The sequence below is a fragment of the Mus pahari genome, chromosome 8 (genome assembly GCF_900095145.1).
Source record: "Mus pahari chromosome 8, PAHARI_EIJ_v1.1, whole genome shotgun sequence".
NCBI lineage: Eukaryota > Metazoa > Chordata > Mammalia > Rodentia > Muridae > Mus > Mus pahari.
In genome coordinates, this window is record NC_034597.1 from 48720210 (window position 1) to 48743717 (window position 23508).

Genomic DNA, 23508 nt, shown 5'->3' on the forward strand with positions numbered 1-23508 from the left:
CTGTGTGTAATAGGTTCAGACTACAGGTTCAGTTTCTAACTGCCCAGCAGAACCCTGGATGTGACTAAGAAGACTGGCTTTCCTTTCAAGTAGTGTGGAAAATGCTTACATTAGGAGGACTGGAACCCAGGACAAGATTCTACTCAATCCTAGAGGGCAACTGACATTTTAAATGGTTGTTAAATAATTAGGTAATTGCTAGACATTTAGTTTCATTTAATTTACACAACAATCCATACATTTTTACACTTGAAAGAACTGTGACTAGAAGAGGGTAGATGACTACCAGAAGCCATACACACACCATCAGCCTCTTGCCTCCCACTCTTCCTTCTGATGAATGTAAAATGTGTTCTCAAACAGATGAAATGTAACACAGACTTTAGTCTCCAAAATAGCAAACAGGTAGTACCTCAAAACTTTTTAAATAAAAGAAAGAAACTCTTCCTTTTCATTGGGTCCACTAGATACACTTAGAATACTAACTCCTCAATCTTATTCACAGAGTATTTAAAGTCAAGGTAACAAGGATGGAGATAAGGCTATGAATTATTTTGGCACATTTCCAGGGGTTAAACAGAAATATGCACACTACCTCTGAACAACCGAAAGATTAAAGTCAAGATGATACTATTTCTGCAAGCTTACACAACAGCTGACCACAGTGGGACCCACCCCACCAACTGTATCTTTGTTCAGAAATGCTTCTGATGTTAGTACCTTGACCTTACAGATGCTTTAGTTTGGCAAACCTTAGCAAATATACATAAAGTGAAATCCCTAAAGACTTGCAGAGCTGATGTTTGCTTAAGGTAATAGTTACATGGATAAATTATATACTACTTTTACTTTTTAAAGCTTTCCTTTAAAAGTGTTTTTAAAAAGTTTTAAAGAAAGTAAGTACTGTTCACCTCTTAATCACAATCAAAATAAGCACAGGTAAGCAACTTCAAAAATTATAGAGAATTCACAAGTATCTATTAAAGGTGCCTTCTATAATAATGAAAATTCTATTGCGACTCTTAGTTTCTGTGCATTCATATACACTTTTGTTAATATTTACTGGCTGTACTGAGGGTTGAATCAAGGTCATTACAATCTTTAGGCAAGTGTTCCTCATCAGAAATGAACTTAGCCCTGCTCCCCCCTACACTCGTTTACTTCAAAATATACAGTTATTTTAATACAAAAGTTCACTTATCCCCAAATCTTCAGAAAAATATGTGCCTGTTTAAATACCTCTGTGGGACTCAGGAAAGCAGTCTGAGAAATCAGGCACAAGCACCTCATATAGAGAGCAATTTGTCCCTGTCTTTACTGTTCAAAGGGATTTCAAACATTTATCAAGTTAAATGGCTCACTTTAAAATGGCTTTCTTTTAAATGGTGATTAAAGTGTCAATCAGCCAGGCATAGAGGCACAGTCCTCCAAATCCTCATTACTCGGACAATAGTGTGATTCTGCCTCAAAAATATTCCCCAAAAAGCTAAAAAGAAAATTAAAGCACTAGCCATCAATACTTCACAGATACATTAAAATAATTTTGTACATCTTTAAATGTCATTATAAGCATAAATGCACATATACACCTTTTTGTATACTTATGAAAGATTTGGTGGGGGAAATACACTAAATAAAATAATAAACAAAATTATATTAAATACAGTTTAGAGAAAGACATTAACTCATAAGACCTAGTAACTTCTGAGATTCTATAATTCTGAAGACAATTTTACTAGCCTGTATTCTGTAGCTCTTAGCCTGTATTCTCTAACTCTTAGCCTTAGTTCTCATCCATCCTTTCTAAGTAATATTTCACTGACTATAATATTATGAAGAAATAAAAATTTGAAAACATGTCTAAATCAAGAAAATTAATCTCAGATATCCATCACTGAATACAATTTACACATTAACTTCACTTGTGAAAATCCAGAAGCACTTGTTAAATGCAAACTGTCAACATCCTCACAAATAATGCGCTACAATACTTTTCCATACATAATTTACAACTTACCACAGGTTGGTTTCTGGGTACTTACACAGTGGCATATTTTGAAACTATGGTCATATTCAGATTCTTAGTACAATACCTAATTAATTATTAAACATATTCACAATAAAGATTTGCTCTTCTATGAAATAAATATTTCCCAAGCTCATATTCATGGTCAAATGAAAAGATAAAGATACAAACAAGGCAAAGCTAGTGAACCTTGTTGCATGATGGAGGCTTTCTACAAGTAGGTGTCCTTTAGCCATACAGTCAGCTCAGCAGACAGGGAGCCAGCAGGGTCAGCTGCATCAAAAGCACTGCTAGCCAACCAAGCCAGCTCCCGCAGGATGCACACAGTGCCCACACAGCAGGCGAGCATAGTCCTACTCCCCCTCTCCCTCTCCCCACCCTTCAGATGAGTGTCCGTTTATTAAGGAAAAGTGAGAGAAGAGCTTCTGCGGGTGGGAGAGGCTCCTAAGGAGGAACATCCCTCTAACCCTTATTTTCAATACACGAACATCAACAACAAAATGTGTTATCACAGATTTAGCTTCCTAAACATTAAGTATTTTTCAGCCTATCAAAATAATATAGCATATTTTAATCTTAGAAAAAAATAAAAGGTTAAAAAAAGTTAAAAGAAAATAAAATTACCTGTAATCTTATTGTCTGGGGATTATTACTGTAAGTTATTTATATATAGCTCTTTAGTTTCTTATTACATATACACACATTAGTTACAAAACCCAATTTATATACTTCATACTTCTTTTTCCGCTTTAGTTTTAAAACAAATAGAAATCTTTAAGTAAAAATTGTTTTGTATTTCACTACATCACTTAGAAATGTAATATGTGAAGATAATTATATAGCATGTAGATAGCAAATGCTATTTTGACCCATACGTAAACATCACTTTTCAGAAAACTAAAATTTAGTAAGATATTTTCAAATACTACAAAAAAAGTTCAATTTGAAAAATTTGTGTAGATACGTGATTAGCATCACAAACTCTAATTATACTATACTATTCTAACTAAACAGTACCAAATAAAAAACTCATTCCTTAGAGAAAGTACATTAAGTACTGATTATAAAGGAACAAGCAAATTACTCTGCTATATATCAACAAAGTAGGTCTCTCTCACTTCACAAGAGAATTAATTAAGCACAGCATGGATGTGTAAGACTCTGATTCCTATGCTACTCCCGTCAGTACTTAACTGACATCTAAATGCCCTGAAGGTGAAGTTATATTGGCATGGAGACAGGAAAGAAAGCAAAACGCAGCTCCGAGAAAGAATTTCCCTGCCGAAGCTAAGAAATGTCAAGTGTGCCCGGGAGAGAGCACCGACTCTGGGTCTCACTTACCACTGGAGAAGGCTCCTGTCTGCTTGCTGCAGGCATTCAGTGCTCAGGGGACACAAGTGCAGTGCCTTTTACTCCCCCTCCAACCACCAGCACGTTCAAGTGCTAACCCTGCCCTTTGTCAGTCACGGCTAGACAGCACTCTATACCATCAGAGTGACTCTGATACTCAAGAGGCTGGCAAAAGCTGTCATTAGAATTTTCAGTGAAATCTGATGGAAATGGACTAAGAAACAGGACCTTTTCATACCAAGGAGGGCTTTGACTGAAACCATAAGCACACATTTTCAGAATTTTAAGAGGTTATCACAAGAATGCTTCATTTATCTAAGATCATAAAGAATAAGCTCATATCTGTTATTTTGTAAGTACAACAACAAAAAGTGTTTTAAATAAAACTTATACCCTATATATTTCCACAAGAAGCCCTTTTATAGCAATTTTATGACAATGGTGACTACTTGGAAGTCACTCAAGAAAGGCCACAGGTTGTTGGAGAAACAAAGCGCTATCAGGTCCCCATGCCACCGGCTGATTTATGTGCACTTCACAGGGTTTCTCAAGTGGCCTTTGTGGCAGTCAATGGTTCACTGCTGCTGGCAAGAGGACACCAGCAGGCAGCTCTTCACCCGTCATCCTCATTTGGTAACCATTTAGAAACCAAGTCACAAAGTCTATTGTGCCTGGGTCTGAAATATATTATCAATAAAAACAGCCTGAAGAAATCCTTAGGAATACAAGAAACCTACTGTTTAGAATAGGGAAACAGAAAAATGTGAATTCAAAAAATTCTGTTCACCATTTAACTTGATTTATCATCCGGATAAAAATCTCATCTACTCTTTGCCTACCTAATCCAGTTACTCTGCATTCAAATTAAATGACTTACTGTAAGTACTGAGTAAATGCAACAATTAGGGTAAGGTAGAGAGAAGGTAGCATTTTTGTAATTACGATACAGTTGGGTTGTTTAGGTCCTATCTCTTGACTGCCAAACTTAGAACTACAAGATAAATTATCACTTAGAAGAGGATCATTAGATATTGCTTGAATCAGTGAATCCTCAGTTATTTGTATTTAGCACTGTTGACACAGGAGGAGATAGAAAATAAATGTTAAATTTCCTAATTTTTAAAAGGTTATTTTTTTTGTGTGTACGAATATTTGCATGTATGTACGTAACCAGGAGAAGGCATCAAATCTCTTAGAATAGCAGTTATAGACAGTTGTGAGCCACCATGCAGGTGCTGAGAACCAAACCAAGGTCCTCTAGAGGAACAGTGCTCTTAACCACTGATTAATCCATCCCTCATGCCCCACTCCCATTTTTGCTGTTTATAAATTTAGATTGATAAAGCAAATAGAATAAGGTCTCAATCTTACAAAAAAAAAAAGTTTTCATGAGCTGAGAATGTAGCTGAGTTGGTCCCAGGCATTCATAAAGTTGAGTGTTGGTGGTACATGACTACAATTTTGGTACTTGGAAGGTAACACAGAAGGATCAGAAGGCTGAGGTATCCATAGCTATATCCCAAATTTTTAGGTCAACCTGGGATGCATGACATCTGCTCTCAAAGGAAAACTGTTTGCATAGTATAGCTTCTTTCACTGAAGTACTAGAAATGCAAACATTTATTCACTGGCTGACAATTTTTAAAACTCTGTCTTCGTCTTAAAATTCCTACAGTAGCATTTACATTTCTCATCAAAGCCAGTCATTTCATGCTCCTGGGGGAAAAAAGATTAAAAAAAAAAGCGCCCCCCACCCCCAAGATTGTCTTCCCACTTCACAAGCACAAGATACTAACTCCAGCTGACAAAATAGAATGCTCTTGTTCAGGGGGAGGACTGTCTCTTATAATAGCCTGGCTCTTGCCTCAGGATCTTTATTACCAAGAATAAACTGTATGAAAGGTTGCCATACTATACAACAGACCTCCAGCTGCTCTTCTAAGAAAACATCAATGAGACTTTGCGATAAGGGAGATTAACGTGGCTACCTCATCCAGGGGCTGCCCTGGGTAGACAAGTGGATTTCACACCCACTTCTACCCAACATGAAAAAGAGGGGAAAAGGAAGCTTAACTATCTTTCAGAATGATTTAACACAGGCTTATTACTTTCAAAGGAAATAAAGCAAACATGAAATAGACTGAATTTCTAGTTTGTATGTGAGCCTAAAAAACAGCCTCAGCTCCTCTTCTAGGAAGGAGTGTTTCCCTATTCCTCTAAATTAGTAACTGACAGGAGGCCTGACAGTTCCCAGCTGAGATGAAATGACCACAGTACCCATCACAGCCACAGAAGTAAGACAGCCTGCTCACAAAGATGAGCATGAACTAACAAGCTCTTAATTGTATATGCGTGATTACATCAGCAACACACCACGGCACATGGAAGGCTATACTGTCTAAGAAATGCTCCTTAAAAAAATTCTATGCCCTATTCTGGTTTGTTTTTGTTTTGTTTTATTTTATTTTATTTTTTTACATAATTGTTTGTATTCTAATCACAAAGAAAGTGTGTCAATTTGGGAGGATGAGGAGGATATGGGAGGAGTTGAGCAGAATATAGTATATGAAAAAAGTCTATTTTCAATAAAAAAATGAAAATAAACTAAAAAGTGGTTTATGAAGGCTAAAGATCTAGCACAGAGGTAAAGCAAGGCACTGTAATCAAATATCCTCTCCCAAGGTTTTACAGTTATGAAACTTTCCACAAAATGATCTGCAAGAAACCACAATCATAGTAATCCTTTAAAGCATTTAAAGGAAAGCTAGTGTACTGATCATATTTTTTAAATATACAAATAATTAGCTTTCACTAGTAAATACTGTCTTCTGTGTTTCAACACTTAGGATATAGGGTAATTTATTAGAACTTATGTTCCCAAATTTTTCAAAGAATGGGTTGAGAGACTCATAGGGAGATGGTGAAACCCTTCTTCATGAGCAGCCCCTTGGATGACACTCAGACATCTGCTTTACACACTAAAGAATCAATGCCTAATCCTTGTTGCATACAGTGGTACATGCCTTCAATCCTAGGACATACAAGACCAAAGAAACAGTTCAAGAGTTCAAGGCCAGACTATTGCAGTGAGTTTCTGACTAGCCAGCAAGACCCTAACTCAAAAACTGTGTGTATCAGGGGAGGGGAAGGGTGTGTGTGTGCGTGTGTCTGTGTGTGTGTTTGTGTGTATGTATTTGTGTATGGGGGGGGCTTAGCTTTGACTATTTAAAAAATATTAAGGATATTAAATTTATCCAAATGTATGCATTGTGAATATAGCAAAATGTTCTCTAACTACATTGTTCTATCATTTGTAGAATTTGTAGAACATGTTATTTCCGTGGCTCAGAAAGTCTTATAGTCAATTTGCCATGAATCACTTATATGCTACATCAAATCTGCCCAAGGGGAGAGGAAGAAGAAAATGTGGTTTCTAGCATGTACTCACTCCTAAAAACTGCAGGACAATGACCTGTGCAGTGCTCTCCCAGGACCAAGACACAGGAGGACAAGGGCAAGCTGCACTAAAGTCATAGCTGGAAAAGCAATCTAATCCAGAGAGCATTAGCCACAGGTCTCAATGCCACTGTTCCAGTTCAATCTTGTCCACTCTAACAAGTCAGACTATCAAAATGCAACAGGATGTCCCAAAGCAAAACCTAAAAGGGGAGCAGTAACTCAAGCCAGAACATCCAGGGCACACTGACCATCAGACTACACATGGTCATTCTCATGATAGGGAAGGCTACCAAGTCCATACAAGTGATCTGTCAGTTTAAAACTATTCGAACACTAGCACAGCTCTCCATTAAAACAGAAACAGCTTCAGTGCTCAGTAGCACAGCACTTGCCTTGCCTATGCAAGGGTCTGGGTTCAAGTCCCACCACGACTAATAAATAAGTGCCATACTTCTTAAAGAAGGATCCCTGAAAATTGTATAGCCTCACACATCAATCGCTCAAGCAATTTTAAGATATTAATTTTGATAGTTAAAAACCTACTGAGAATATTTAAAGATTTGATACCTAAGAATCAGAATGGCCAGGTACTACTAACTCCAGCTCTACAGGGATCACCCCAGGAATCACAGCTGGTCAATAACACAGCCTCTGGTAAGGAATTTCTACAACTAGACACAATAAATGTGGACAGGGCAGGGAAACCATGTTCCTTTAAGTAATGTGGTTAATGGCCTGACATCTGCTCACCAGATAGAACTACCTGGAAGTCATGGTGTAGTTAATGACTTTTATTATGCCAGATAACATTTAACTCAACCATTTCTATAATTATTGGTACTTTCCAAGGCTTATTAAAACTGGGGGTGGACAAATGTTCAAAAGAATGATTAAAAATATGAAAAAAACCGAGGATGGTGGTATATGTCTTTAATCCCAGAACTCACAAGTCAGGGGGAAGCAGGCAGATCTCTGTGAATTCCAGGCCAGCTAGAGCTATAAACTAAGTCCTGGTCTCTCTACACACAGAAAAAGAGTATCATGGTGTGTCAACTCATCATGTTTTACAATCGATTAAAATGATTATGAGCACAGTGGCAACAGAGAAAAACAGACTCAAGTAAAATGCTAAGTATAACTATATCTGCATTACACACATATACTTAAAGATCAGAAGAAATGTCTGAACAAATAAAAACTGCTTGGCACATTAGTTTGCATGTCTTTCTTTTATACTATATTGCCAAAATACAATTAGTAATAGGCAAAATAAAAAAAATATTTATAGATATAAGCAGTTAGCATACTTACCACAGTGGGATTGCCACTACTTATCAACTGGCTGACTTCATGAAATATGCTTTTGCAGTCAATTGACTTATCTAATGATCCTCTTTTTACAATTACTGCTACTGCTAATAGAATCTGCTCCCGAACATACTTTTGGAGGCTGCAAAACATAAAAATTGTGAAAACATTTACCTATATCTAATATAAACACTCACAAGTTTCTCACTATACCAGAAGCTTCTAACATATCACCTAACCTGAGAGTAGTATAATCTACCAAGTTACAGAAAGACTTATACACTTGGCCTGCTGTTATTTACTAGCTGTGGAATCCAAAATAAAATCTTAGTTTTCTCTTCTTTAAAATGGAGACAATATTCAGGATTACTTTAAAAATTAATGTTCTGCCAGGCGTGGTGGCGCACGTCTTTAATCCCAGCACTCAGGAGGCAGAGGCAGGCGGATTTCTAAGTTCGAGGCCAGCCTGGTCTACAAAGTGAGTTCCAGGACAGCCAGGGCTATACAGAGAAACCTTGTCTCAAAAACACCAAAAAAAAAAAAAAAAAAAAAGAAAGAAAGAATAATGTTCCTAATCTAGGCTACATATTTAATTTCAGGCCAGGCTAAGCTATACCACAAGACTATGTTTAAAAAAACCAAACAAACGTCAAACAACAAAACATGTTCAACCCTAGGATTGTGCCCACTAGACATACTAAACACTTTAGGCAGTGTTGAAGACATGCTAAGTCAGTCCCTCACTGAGTACTTAGGTGGGGTATCACTAAGATTAAGATAATTCTGATTTGAAATCCATCTCCAACCAGCAGTACCTCAACCCTTGCTGTCTAATGGGTAAACTCCAAGATCTACGAAAGGTGTCACCTCTGGGAGACAGTACAAACACTCACTCCCAGGCAAGCACTCTGAAGGCCCATATCACAGGCCTTAAAATGACTTCAGAACCTCTTCTTAAAAGGTTAGGATCCAAAAACACCAAACGTATAATACAACCTCTCAAATGTCATAACAATGTGACCTGTGCCCTCACGACAAGCTACATCCCTTACCATGGGCAACAAGACCAATTGTAGCTTTCCTGGAAGAGTCCCAATGTCCTGTTGTCCCGAGTAATTATTAATGGCACTTTCTTTTACTTTCAAAGGTACCCCAGTTTGGACACAGTTATACATACAGTCATGTGCTTTTAAAGTCTGCGACAGCCAAGCACCACTCTGCTCTCTGACCTCACCCTTTCCATACACTCAGTAGGCAGGCATATGGAACTCCTCAGTCCCTGGCTCAACACTTTTATGCTTCTAACCCTACAAACTTCTATTTCCTCTGCCAAAACTGTGATGTCACTTTCTCCAGAAAGTTATTACTAAAGGCTCCCAAGGCACCAGCATGTGACATGCCTTATCTGTTACTACTACTTAACGCTGTCCTGAAAACCAACCACCCCACTCTAAGCACACTAGTGTATGTAAAACTAAGGATTTGCCATATAGAAAGCATTTATTAATAACTTCAAACATGTGTCCCTATATCAAGACTAAAGTCAAAATATTTCTTCCTATTTTTGGGCCAGGGTTGGTAGCGTGTGCCTTTACTACCAGCACTCAGAAGGCAAAGGCTAGTGGACCTCTGGATGCCAGCCTAATCCACATAGCAAGTCCAAGGCCAGCCAGAACTTCATAGTAAGACCCTACCTAAAAGAAAAAAAAAAAAAACCTCTATTGGCAAGAACTAGAAAATTAAAACATTTAATGGGTTTTATGTAAGAGTTTCTGTAAATTAACATGTTCAAGAAACATTATTAACTCAATTAATAATGAGAACGTTTAAAAAAGATTAACATGAATTGAGCGAGGTTACAGAATGTGGCAGAATGATAATGAATTCACATATACATTCCTTTCTTCACTAATATGCTACCTGCCTCTAGAAAAGGAGGCACCCTGTATCAAACCATATTCAAACTTTACCTCAATTAGGAGGTAAGAAAAAAAACCTATACATGTACTGGTTAAGGATCCAAAATACACAAGCCCTATGTACACTAGACTGTACCACATAAGATAGCTGTGTAATCCTCCTTGTTTAGTACATCAAGATTTGCTACTTGACTCTAATCTACACCAGAGAGCATTCTATAAAATAAGAAGGCCCATGTAATTAAAGACAGAATAAGGGCAGAATTACTCAGGCTTTAAAGAGATGTGACAGGGGCTAGGGAGTTGGCTCAGTGGTTAAGAGTACTTGCTGCTCTTAGGTTTGGTTCTCAGCACTCACACAGTGGCTCACAACTACCTACAACCACCTCTTCTGACCTGAGTACCTGGCATGCACATGGTGCATGTATACACATGCAAGCAAAATACTCATACACAGGAGCTGGGGAGATGGTCAGCCAAGAGCACTGACTGCTCTTCCAGAGAACATGGGTCAGTTCTTAGCACATATGGAGGCTCACAGCCATCTATACAACTCCAGTTCCAGAGAATTTAATGCCTTTTTGTATCTCCATGGGCACACATGTGGTACACAGACATACATGTAAACAAAAAATTCATACATATAAAGTAAAATGAATAAATCTTTTAAAAAAATTTAAAGTATCCATACACCTAAAATATTTTTAATTAAAAAAGGCATGATAACAGAATATAACATCTAACTGTAGTTAAATTCTGGACTGAAAGACAAACAACATATTTTACCTAAATATAGAAAGCAAACATTAACAGAGCCAAAGAGACAGACTGCACATTAGTAAGAAAAATAACCTAAGGCTGGAAAATATACCTAACAGTAAAATAATTGAGGAACTCAAATATGCAATCAGAATAATACTGAATAATAACATAAACATGACAATTAGTCTAGAATATTGATAGTTTGAGGTATACTCAGTATTTGATGAAAGCACTGTAGTGTGAATGGCAATTGGCTCAAATGTGACAAAATGCTAACCGAGCAGCTACCAAGAATTGTATGTGTTCGCTGTGTCACTATGCCATCTTTGCTCAAAGGTTTAAGAAATTTCCAAAATAGTGTAGGGGAGGAGGCAGTACTTACATGTAGCAGGCACAAGATCTTTGGTTCTACCACCTACCACCATACAGACAGCACTAACACATACATCAAGTTGAGAAAAGAAATAAACTATTTCAACATAACCATTTCAACTACTTTAACACAACTCTAATCAAAATGATTTAAGAATAGAATTAATCTCGATAGCATAAGAAAGCATATGTGCAAACTGCTTGATTACATACACATTATATTATACATATACAATATCGCATTACATCTACCCCAGCTCTGAAGAGTCCTGGGCTTCATGGAATGGAGTGGGGAAAGGTTGTCAAGTAGGCCAGAAATTCTACTGTAACGTAACCTACTTAGGAAAATTGCTCTGTTATGAGCGTTGACTCAAATACATAAAAAGTATCATCAAATCACTGTTTTAGGAAAGTAAAAACAGAACAAAATCCCAAGAAAATAAAGAGGCTTTCTGACAATAACCAGGCATGGGGTTGGGTTTACCACAAAGACTGCTCTTCAGACATAGGGGCCTGAATACTAAAGCTACTAGTGGCATTTTTTTTTTCTTTTTTTCTTCTTTATATGAGTGCACTGTCACTGTCTTCCGACACACCAAAAGAGGGCATCGGATCCCATTACAGATGGTTTGAGTGCCATGAGCGTGCCTAACTGCTAAGCCATCTCTCTAACCTTTCTTTTTCTTTTTCTTTTTTTTCAATTAATTAGTTAATCTTTATTTTATGTACATCGGTGTTTTCACTCCATGTATGTCTGTGAGGGTGCTGGATTCCCTGGAACAGGAGCTACAGACAGTTGTAAGATGCCACATGGGTGCCGAGAATTGAACCCTGGACCTCTGAAAGAACAGCCAGTGCTCTTAGTCACTGAGCCATCTCTCTAGCTCCTGTGGCAGATATTTCTTTACTTTCTTTGTTTTTTTTCCTTGCAGTTTCTAGGGACAATTTCATACCTCAGGCCAGTCTAGCTTTGTCTTGTAGCATTCCTTCTGCCTTAGCCTTCCAAATACTGAAATCAGAGGCATGAAATACCTACCATTCCTAGCTTAAAGTAACAATATAAAACAAAAAAGCCTGAGCTACATACCCAGCCCCTATTCTTTTCAAAAGTACTGTTACAGATAAACATGGTTAGTTCCTTTATTATATAAATATAAACATGAAGACTTCTCTCAATTTTTCTTTAACTATAAGAATACACTATCAAAACTTATTTGAAATTATTTTGCCAGTACAGATCAATACAACCATCAAATGTAGCAAAACTGTGTTATTACCATAAAAAAAAAATCAATGTACAGTCTTGTAAGAATGTTTAAACATTAAAGAAAATTCACTTTACCTCACTCAAAACTTGATCTTTTTCAGAGTAAACAAAGAATTTAATATTTTTTCTTCTAAAATGTTTTCCATGCATATATGTATGTAACATTTGGCTTATTATTGGTTTAATTTCTTCCTCTTCCTTTCTGGGGCTATGTAGCTACATCTTATAATACTCAGCCCATGCTAAACTTCCTCTAAACATATTAAAAGAAAAAACTATTCTACCAAGCATCTAAGAGCAAGAAAATGTAAGTTTTGACAGTCAAAAGTTAGCTTTAATTTATAATCAAATTCTTGAAAGTTCAACAAGAACAGTAGTACCACGTATTTCTTTAGGATTAGAAACCTAAGTGAAAGGTATGATTTTTATCAAGTTTGAAAGCAAGCTACAATCGTGCATAAATTTTCAAACTACAAGCTCCAGCATAGAGCTTGCCCCTAACCATCACCACTGAGAAGGGTTGTATGGAAGGACAGATCATGGAGCCTCCTGTATTTTAGCGGTGCCACCCACCCCAGGTACTCACTTAGGCCTTTGCAAGACATAGGTGAGGAGGAATGTTCTCAGTGACTCGATGCTGCCTTTTTCCAAGAGAACCCACTCTCGGACAACTGCTTCCATTATGGCTGTGGCAGCTTGAAAAAGGACATAGTCCACTTTACTGGTTTCTGGGGAGAAAATTAAACACTCTCTTTAAGCAGCAGTTCATGTTACCATGTGTACTCTGCATTCATTAAATTTTAAGACAGAACTTTTCAGACAAGGAATAAGATGGTTACCTGATCTGGTTTTAATCCAGTGACCTTGCTCTAGCACCACAAAGAGGTTAGTTCCTCTCAGAAGACACCTCAGGCAGGTGGCAGCTAATCACCGATCACAATTTTCACAAACTTTCCTCACCTCTCTTCAACTGTTACTTCCAAAGCATGAAGAACTAAAAAATAACACAGCTTTAAAAAGTAAAAATAAAAATATGAAGCAATCAGAAAGTGGACTAAGAGATTCTCACACTGTGCAAAACGGTAATTTTTTTATTGGAAAAATATCTTATTAAACTGATCTTTGAACATTACTATTTGTGATGAGCCATGCTGCTAAAATATTGGAGCTTTTAAGTAAGGATTCAGCAGGATGACACACCTCAATAGCAAGTTCAGAAATAAACAACTATATCCAAGTTCTTTGCTTCAAAATGCTCGAATATACATTTACACAAGGTGAGAAGTTCTTGTTAATTTTCTGATTGCAACACTGATCAGACTGAGTAAAATCCCGAGGCTACACTTAGGAAGACCCAGCCTATCTGGCAAGGTATAGTGTCTGAGCTAAAACCTGAACCAGGAAAAAATAGAAAATTAAAACCCTGAAAAAATACTTTATATTAATTTTCTATTTTTTCTGTTAGTGTATACTGCTATAGTTTTTAAATAGCACAATCAAAAGGGAGAAACAGCCAAAATGAAGTCAAGAAAAAGTAGAAATTCTCTGAAGGTCTAAAAATAACCATGTGAAACTCTTAATAAAATCTGGTTAGACTCCAGATTATATGCCAAGAACACTGGATGTGAGTATTGGAAAGCCATGAGAAATTAGGTTTAGGCCTAAAATGGTGCCTTTGAACGATCAAGTGAGCACAAAGTATAGCTGGGCAGTTTCTAGCTCAAGCTCATGTCATTAAAAATGTTACCAATGTTCTTAACACATTACCTGTGAAGATATGGGTGTACCTGCATAAGAGCATGTCATTGCAGATAGGAGGTTTGAATACAGCAAAAGTAGAAAGAACCAATCTGGGCCTTCTGTTTCTAAGGTTTGATTAGTCCTTGCTACATTAACATGAATTGATTAGGATAATGATTGGAAGTCACAAAAACTTAAAAACTTTATGATATAATAAGTGACTAATTTTTAAAATGTGACCTTATTATAAATTTTTTTTTAATTTTCCAGAAGTGAGGATGAAATGGTAGGAATGTTTATCAGAGTCAAACAATTTTAGCCAGAAAACAGGTGACAGCTATCTCCCTAAGAAGTAATAGGACTGTCTGCTAAAGGTGAGTTGTACAATCTCACCTCAGACTTCCTTTTGAGAGGATGTTGTTTGTCTTCACTTCCATCTACAACAAAATTCTTAACAACAGATTTTAAGAAGGCAAAAATATGAAGGCCTCACAGAAGGTTAAAAACAGCAAAGACCATCTTATACAACTGCTCCATCTTATAGCTGAAGAAACTGCTGCCCAACAGAGAGGCAATGTGATATCACATGGCTACCTAAGGAACACTAATCCTTGCTAAGCACACACTCTCATAGGCAAGACCAAGAAGACACCTTTTGTCAGCTGAGCACTGAGACACACTTATTTTAAATTAAGTGTGCTTCTATCCTAGCCTTTTTTCTGTCTTACACAAGAATGACACTTGAAAGTTTTCAAGAGACACTTGTAAAATTTTTTTTCAGCACCTACCTCTCCATGGCAGGAAGGGAGGAGCTAACTTACTAGAAGAAGCTATCCCTAAGGATAGAGAAATACCGGAAAAGAAAGCCAAATTCCAAATTGAAACGTAGGACCTTCCCTAAATGAGTATTATCTTTTCTGATACGCACTACTATTAGCCTTTAAGGAGTGCATTTACACAGAGCGAGTATGTGTAATAGAAGCCAGAAAGCACTCTGCACACTGGCCAGGACTCAGGAGCAGAGCTTTTGCGTTCACACAGGCCTCAGTCTCACTCTCTGCCATCAAGAGGACTGACACTAACTCACAGCTCAGCTACAATTTCTCACATCCCTCCAGGAAGAGCTGCTGCTGACTACCACAGTGCTATGATAAACTTCTTTGGAGAATGCCTTCTTTGCTACCACAGTAACTTCAATGATTATAGAACTATAAGTCGTATCTATTCTGAAATAAAAAACAAATATTATTTTCTCTAAAACATGATAGCATCCTTTAGAAAAAAAACTGAAGTAAAATTGACAATAAAGGGAAACTAAATAAAGGGAAAAGGTGTTCTAAAAATAAAAGCAAGCCTACTATAGATAGATGATCAGCCACTGCAGTCTAACCTTAAAGGTTTCTGTTTAAACCACAGGACTGTAAGCTCTGAAATGCCAGCTATTTCCCATATAATGACACCTCCATCTATTGACTAATAGTAAAGTCTCAGTTGAAGATAATATTCACAGCATTACCAATGGCAATTTTCTAGATACAGAAGCAGGTTTACTAACCCAACTGAACATGCTGGTTTGTCTCACTTTGTGCTGGCTGCCTAAGATGAGTGAGTAGAGCCCATTTCTCCCTGAGAAGGCAAAGGAGCTCCACAGAGGTGACTTCAGAAGTACTAATAAGCCAATCCCCTCATTTCTTGGTTATGTCTTTAGCAAGAATTAAACTCAGGCTTGTTTGTCTTTTAAAACAAAACAAAACAAACATTTAACCCTAAAAAACTATAAGTTCCTAAGTGCCAAAGACTTCTTAGGGAAAATAGTCTAAAGGTGCTCATGACAAAAAAACACAAGCATGCAATATGTACATACGTGTGCACACACAGAGACAGTCAGACAACTGTGTGTACATGCACGCACACACACACACATACAAGCAAAGAAGCAAAAACTATGAGGGAAATAGGATAAGAAAAAGAAGAGGTAAAATGAAAAACTCATAAAACTGAAGCCAAAAAGGAGGAAGTCCTAAGAGAAGCATCAGAGAGAAAACTCGCCCTTTATCAGAATATATTTCCCAGACATGCTACGAAATGACATATAATCCCTAGATAAGAATGTGAAAATTCTGAATTGTGATTGACTGCCACTTGAATGAGAAGTCTTCTTAGAGGAATTTGCCCTTCTGTGCTGGTGGCAACTGAGTAAGGGGTTAAAAAAGATTTTTGGTCAAGTTTAGATGCAAACATTAACGTAACCCAGAGCTTCGCAGTAGACTCATGATAGTGCATGTTGCTGTGTACTCCATCCTTCAAGCAGTTAACCGGTGAAACCCGAGCTGACTTTGAAAGGACAACTAGAATTAAGCACAACTAGAAACAGCGGTATGGCTCTTTACAGTGTCCAGACAAGCTCTGCCCTTATGAAAGCTACTGTACATCATAAATACACAAACTGAGAAATGAGAGAGCTATAAGCAAATAATCGCTAATAAATGCTTATAGCACAGTCGACAATCACAGCTGCATTCAACAGAAAGTCAGATGAAATGCTGGGAACCCTAGACGAGGCAGGTGAGTTGTCTGCCATTAAACTCAAACTATTTTACGTTAATAGTTTAACACAACAGTCTCTCAAATCTGTTAATTTGAAATAATTTCAGGGTAAAGATGAGGTGTTACTCCTTTTAAAGTCTTTAGGCTGATGTTTTAGCTCTTCCTTTTATTTAATATTAATTAAACATGCTGTATAAGCAAAAGAACAAATGTCTTAGTAACAGAAACCAATACATTCAAGTATAAAACTCAACTGTAACTCCATTAAAATGGCTTCATTTGCATTGAAGAGGTAGTTACAAGTACCGCTTTAAAGGTAAGTTCTTCTGAGCGAGACAGCTACCTTCCTACTGCTGCTGGCTCCTGCCAGCCTAAACAGCAATGTATTTTAGATGATCATCTTAAAAATAATAATAAAAAAACTAGTAAGTGGAGTAATGTAAGGTTATGTTTCCTTTATTGTCCACAAAGTGCTTTTTTATGCATGACAGCATAGGCTCCTCCCAAAACCCATGAAGGTAGCTATGCTCATGACCATGAAGGCAAATGGTATTAGTATTTTCATTGCAAAGACGACAGAGGCTCAGAGAGGCTGACCTCTTCAAGTTGACAACACGCGGAAGCACCACTGGCAGCCAGAGCTCATAGTTAACAAAACTCTTTCCACTACAACCTAAGATCACTCACTTTACAAGCCTGATATGTGAAACATTTTAGAAGACATGATTATCATTATAGCTTATTTCTGTATAGAAACTAGAGTACTGGGAAATATAGATAAACCCTACCAAAATCATAAGAATAAATGGTCAGATGTTTTAGTTCCTATCAAGTAATCAATTTTGTAGTCATAAATTGACTCAAAAAATTTAAAACCTTAAGTATGAGGCCAACAGTAATCAGGTTATAAAATAAAAACAATGCTGGTGTTGGTGGCACATTCCTTTAATCCCAGCGCTCAGGAGGCAGAGGCCAGCCTGGTCTACAGAACAAGCTGCCACCTCCCTTGGAAAACAAAAACAAACAAACAAAATAAAATCTCCCCTTTTATTACTATCAAAAAGCATAGACAAGGCGAATGACAACATTATATACAACTCTCAGAAAATGCCAGCTTGGACAAGACAACTATCATTCCTGTAACTGCCTTGCAAGAAACCACTCCTGTATGTGTTAGACGTAAGAACTCATAAGTACAAATCACTCCTTTATTTATCTATATTGATAACCTTCCCAAAAGTGACTAATTTGGCTAAGGAAGCCGAGTATAAACCAATTAAAAAAAATGAAAAAGAACTAAAAGAGAAAATACAGATCTTCTCCTAAACAATCTTAATTTTCAAACAAGAATTAGGGAACTTAATATTCCTATAATTCCTATAATGATATGCCATTTGAAAATAGAGAAAAAAAAGAAGTATTGGTATTAGACCCTTCTCCCTAAGCTTCCTTTCTGGTTTCACAAGATACTTTAGATATACCAACTGCAATAGAAAAATCCTTAGTGAAAATGACTAACTGCACAGATCTGTTTGTATTAAAAGGGATTTATAATAACTAACATTCATGATAGAAAAAATAGCTCTAATTATGTGAAAGTATTTTTAAAGTGAAAACTTACCCAAAATATGCCTGCAAACTGCAAATGGTGATTTGGACTTCCTAAATGATAGGAATATGTGCTCTGCGTGCTGGCGCTGCTCGTTACTGACCATGGAAGGTGGTGCCTTGAGAGTAAAAACAAAGACAGAACAACCGAATGAGAAACCCTGCACAACACCAGTCCTTTCCCCACCACAGGGAACAGCTTTTCACTCTGGGGAAAGGGAAGAAGGGAAAAGCATTTGCTTAAGTGTTTAAGGACAGAACTTCAAAGTAAATATATAAAATACAGTTTCAGGAAAAAAACAAAGAAACAAGCTTTGTCTCAGAACTGTTTAAAGCTGCCTATAATTTAGAAAAGGAGAAACTTAGATATACCTTTTTTTTAAAAAAGAAATTAGATAACGTCAACATCCTTTGTTTCAAAATCTACTGCTCAGACTAATTCAACATATTTCAAATGCCAAAACTCTTTACTGTGTAGAAATTGAATTCAAGTTGCCAAAAATCTGTAAATGTTAAAAGTTCAGAATTCATGGAACATTATATAAATTCTTTGAATAATAAAAATCAATAAAAAATTTAAATTCCCCTTTGTTACAATAACTTGTCTTCCAAAGCTATTTCTCTGCTGAAAAAGATTTAGCTAAAATATATTCCTAGCCGGGCGTGGTGGCGCACGCCTTTAATCCCCGCACTCAGGAGGCAGAGGCAGGCGGATTTCTGAGTTCGAGGCCGGCCTGGTCTACAAAGTGAGTTGAGTTCCAGGACAGCCAGGGCTACACAGAGAAACCCTGTCTCAAAAAAACCAAAAAAAAGAAAGTGTCTAAAATATATTCCTATTACAAGGTTTATTTCTCTACTAAAAAAGACTTAGCTAAATATATCTCCATTACATGGTTTAATTATCTTTTGATATAAGATCCGCGGGAAAGAGAAGAGATTGGGAAAGATAACGGTTTATTATTCCAACCAATATAATGAAAGACAACCATGCCAGATGCGGTGGCACATGCTTTGAAAGGAAGATCTAAGTTTGAGGCCAGCCTAGGACACATATTAACATAGTGAGACATTATTTAAAAAAAAAAAAAAGAAAGAAAGAAAAAAAGAAAGAAAAGGAAAAGGAAAAGGAAAAGGAAAGAAAAAGAAAAAGAAAAAGAAAGGAAAAAGAGAAGAGTACAATTTTACCTATACCAAAAAGCCTTAAAGATGAAACACATTGTTTTCCGTCGAGTAGACTAACATATTGTGCAGTATCAGTCTCTAAATACTGACTGACACCTGCCCTCTGAATCCCGTAGCGAGCTAAAGCCAGTGCACAGTACCCTAAGGTTCTAGCACCCTCTACAGCTCTCCAGAGGAAACAAAACTTCCTATTACAGAACTGACTTAAGTTCTTTTATTTTTTTTTAAGATTTATTTTATCTATGTGAGTACACTGTAGCCGTCTTCAGACACACTGGAAGAGGGCATTGGATCCCCATTACAGATTGTTGGGAGCCACCATGTGGTTACTGGGAATTGAATTCAGGACTCTTAACCGCTGAGCCATCCCTCCAGCCCCCCAAATCCTTTAATATTTTAAATTAGGTTTTGGTAACAAAACACTGGGAGTAACTATCTACACTAGAAGTCTTTGTCCTGTCATCTGTAAACTCACCAGGAGAAGAGAATTAGTTGTGTTTTTCAAGGCTTCCATACTTAACACTGCAAATTAGTAAACACCACCCACTCCCAGGCTGTATAGAGAAATCAACAATGGGTCACCTGGGCAGTCTGGATCATGTTCCCTCTCATTATTCTTATGCTAGTTACTTTATAAATAAAAGCTCCCTCTACAGCTAATGGTGCAAAAATACTCTGCTACTCACACACACTTTATAAAAAGTAAAGGCACGAATATATTAATGCATAGCATATAACTTAAAGGTTATTATTTAAGTACCTATTTAGATATTATCCATACAAAATCACTAGGTCAACACATTTGGCAGGATAGAATTTACTAGAATTTTTTTTCTTTTTTTAAGGTTTATTTATTTAGTATGTGTAAGTTCACTATAGCTGTCTTCAGATACTCCAGAAGAGGGTGTCTGATCTCATTATGGATGGTTGGGAGCCACCATGTGGTTGCTGGGATTTGAACTCAGGACCTTCTGAAGAGCAGTCAGTGCTCTTAACTGCTGAGCCATCTCTCCAGCCCAATTTACTAGCATTTACCTGGGTACTAGAAGTATATACAGTCTCAACAACTGTAAAAGTACTTTAAAATGACTTGGCGGGCTGGTGAGATGGCTCAGCTGGTAAGAGCACCCGACTGCTCTTCTGAAGGTCCTGAGTTCAAATCCCAGCAACCACATGGTGGCTCACAACCATCTGTAACGAGATCTGACTCCCTCTTCTGGAGTGTCTGAAGTCAGCTACAGTGTACTTACATATAATAAATAAATAAATAAATCTTAAAAAAAAAAAAATGATTTGGCAATGATTTCCAAGAGACAAGTTATCTCCGTCAGAAAACCCCCCCAAAAAGCTAGAGATGACTCCATGAGTAAGAGCACTTGCTATGTAAGCATGAAGACCTGAGCATCCATGTAAAAATTGAACGTGACTACGCATACCTGTAACTTCAGTATGGGAATGAAGAGGGGTGGGGAGCAGGTCCTGGGAGCTTACCACCAGCCAGTCTAGCTGAAGCAATGAGCTTCAGGTTCAGTACCTTAAGGTAATAGGCGAGAGAGCAACAGAAAACACTCAGAAGGAGAGAGGAAAGGAGACCAGGAAACAGAACAAGTTAGAAGTAAAAAACACACTGTTGTGTGCGTGCGTGCGTGCGTGTGTGTGTGTGTGTGTGTGTGTGTGTGTGTGTACCCGCACTTGGATTAAATTCAAGGTGTGCACATATGATAAATAAGTGTGTACATGATAAATATACATATTTTCTCCTCAAAGTTCTCCAAGTAGTCCTGGCCTAATGTGCCCCACCCACACTTACCAAAGTTCTTTCCTTCAGAAATCCCACCTCATCCTCTAAAACCATTGTCAGTCCTTCCTTCATTGCCCGTCCCTCACTGCGTACAATCTCCTTCTCTATGTACCAGTTAACAAACTCTCACAAACACTGTTCCTTTCTTTCCTCTGCCTTTTTAGGTTTCTGGCACCAGAGACTTTGTTCTACCCACCTCTAAGTCCCTAGAACCTACCACATACAAAACAGCAGCACTTACTGAAAAGGGGACCTAGCATCGAGAGATGCTTAACACTGCAAGCATTATTACAAGGGACAACAGAAGAAAGCAGCTATAACCGCCCTCATCCTGACAACTTTGAGGAAGATGCAATGGTCCACCTCCCACCACCACCCCAACCCCATACTCTAAGCTTCACCTTCCTGTAGTTCTTCGCTTACCTACAAATGAATTGTAATCTGAAAACAAACAAACAAACACACACACACACACACACACACACACACACACACACACACAAAATTCCAGGAATAAGCAACTCATAAACCCCGAGCTATGTGCTAGTCTGAATAACAGTGTGATGAATTCTGGTGCCAGACCCTTCCATCCAGCCAGAGATGCAAAATCAATCACCTTTGCCTAGCACATGCACTACCTACTCATTAGTCTCCTAGCAGCCATCTTGATAATCAGACCAAATGTCACATTATGCCAGTGTTTATAGGTTCAAGCAAAACTGATTTTCCTGAACAATAAGTCCAAAACACAAAAGCAATGTTATGATGCTAGCAATTTTAAGACAGCATATTGTCATAACTTCTCTATCTTATTATAATTATTATTGCTTATGTCTAGACCTAATTTATAAAGTACATGTCATCACAGGTAGGAATATGTGAAGAAAACTATACAGGAAGAACTAATAGTAACTACAGATTTTAGACATTCACTGAATGTCTAAAGAAACTAATGCCTGTTGCCTCTGTTTCACAAAGAAACTAAGCTACAGAGAGTGTCATTAACATGCTCAGGGAAGCTGGGCGTGGTGGTGCACGCCTTTAATCCCAGCTCTCGGGAGGCAGAGGCAGGCAGATTTCTGGGTTCGAGGCCAGCCTGGTCTACAAAGTGAGTTCCAGGACAGTCAGGGCTACACAGAGAAACCCTGTCTCGAAAAAAAAAAAAAAGCTCAGGGACACACTAGAATAGAGTCTGAACTAGGAATCAAGTCCAGGCAGTGTGTCCAAAGGATTCTCACTGAACAAAGTCCTTAGACAGCTCAAAGTAGAAGAGCAGACCTCCCTTAAGTCTTCCTCAAGGACCCAATTCAGACGTGGGGAATGAACGAGCATGTCTAATGGTGCTCTACGCCAAGTTCTACAGGTCTGAGGCACTGTCCTCTTCTGCTAACAACTGAGATTCATGGCCCTGAGTAACTCTTCAAGCCCTTCCAGGACATTTTCCAAACTTGTCCTACCAACTATGTTTCCTCTCAGACAGACTTCCTCCAGAAATGATCTTATTCTTACTTTCAAAGATTAAAAAAAGGAAAGAAAAATTGAGCACATACCAAAAGCCAACCCATGATGAGGCCCATGTCTAAGCCTCGAGGATGCTGAGCTCGCCACTAAGACTGCCCTCATCTTCAACCACCTTCTCCAATTTGTTGTAAATATTCCTCACAACTTTGTCTTAACTCATGCCCTCCTCATTCCCACACAGCCTTATTTATGTATTTCCACATCTCTCTTCCTCCCTGATTATCTTAATTTTTTCCTGATTGCAGACAGTTCTACACTATCTCACAGCTCCTTTACACAGCCTTAATTATCACTTGATGACAATATACAATCAAAGGAGCCCGGCTTCTAATCCCATCTCTGCAGCAGATTCATAGGGAAATCTCAAGACTAGATACGTCTTTGCATTTCAGATTCCTACTAGCAATGAGAAGTCACTAACATAAGACCTATACTTAAAAGTAAGCATACAGGACTCTCAAAATTAAATAATACAATCCTGTTAAAAAATCTTAGCAAGGTTTTTACAGCTGTACAATTTTAACTACAAAGAGCCAAAGAGTAGAATTTTGAAAAAGAATAAGGAAAAGCTTCCCAAAGCAGACTGACACTTCTGAAAGAATGAATAGTTAAAGACAGCCTTAAAGCAAAGATTTTTTTTTTTTTT

At 37.6% G+C, this 23508-nt stretch overlaps 1 protein-coding gene across 3 annotated transcripts in view; it reads right to left on the reverse strand.

Moving 5' to 3' along the window:
• The window catches only part of Xpo4 (exportin 4), an 84589-nt gene that overhangs the window by 50138 nt on the left and 10943 nt on the right, over nt 1-23508 (reverse strand). Inside the window, exons 2-5 of one of the 3 annotated variants that reach the window (XM_029541921.1) lie at nt 18372-18477; nt 13303-13457; nt 13050-13191; nt 8147-8285 (exon numbers count right to left, since the gene is read on the reverse strand). In XM_029541921.1, the coding sequence (XP_029397781.1) occupies nt 8147-8285; nt 13050-13144 (234 nt within the window). In that variant the 5' untranslated portion in view covers nt 13145-13191; nt 13303-13457; nt 18372-18477. Of the gene's footprint in view, nt 1-8146; nt 8286-9875; nt 12206-13049; nt 13192-13302; nt 13458-18371; nt 18478-23508 lie in introns of those variants that run through there. The other 2 variants (XM_021204077.2, XM_029541922.1) reach the window with 2 other exon arrangements.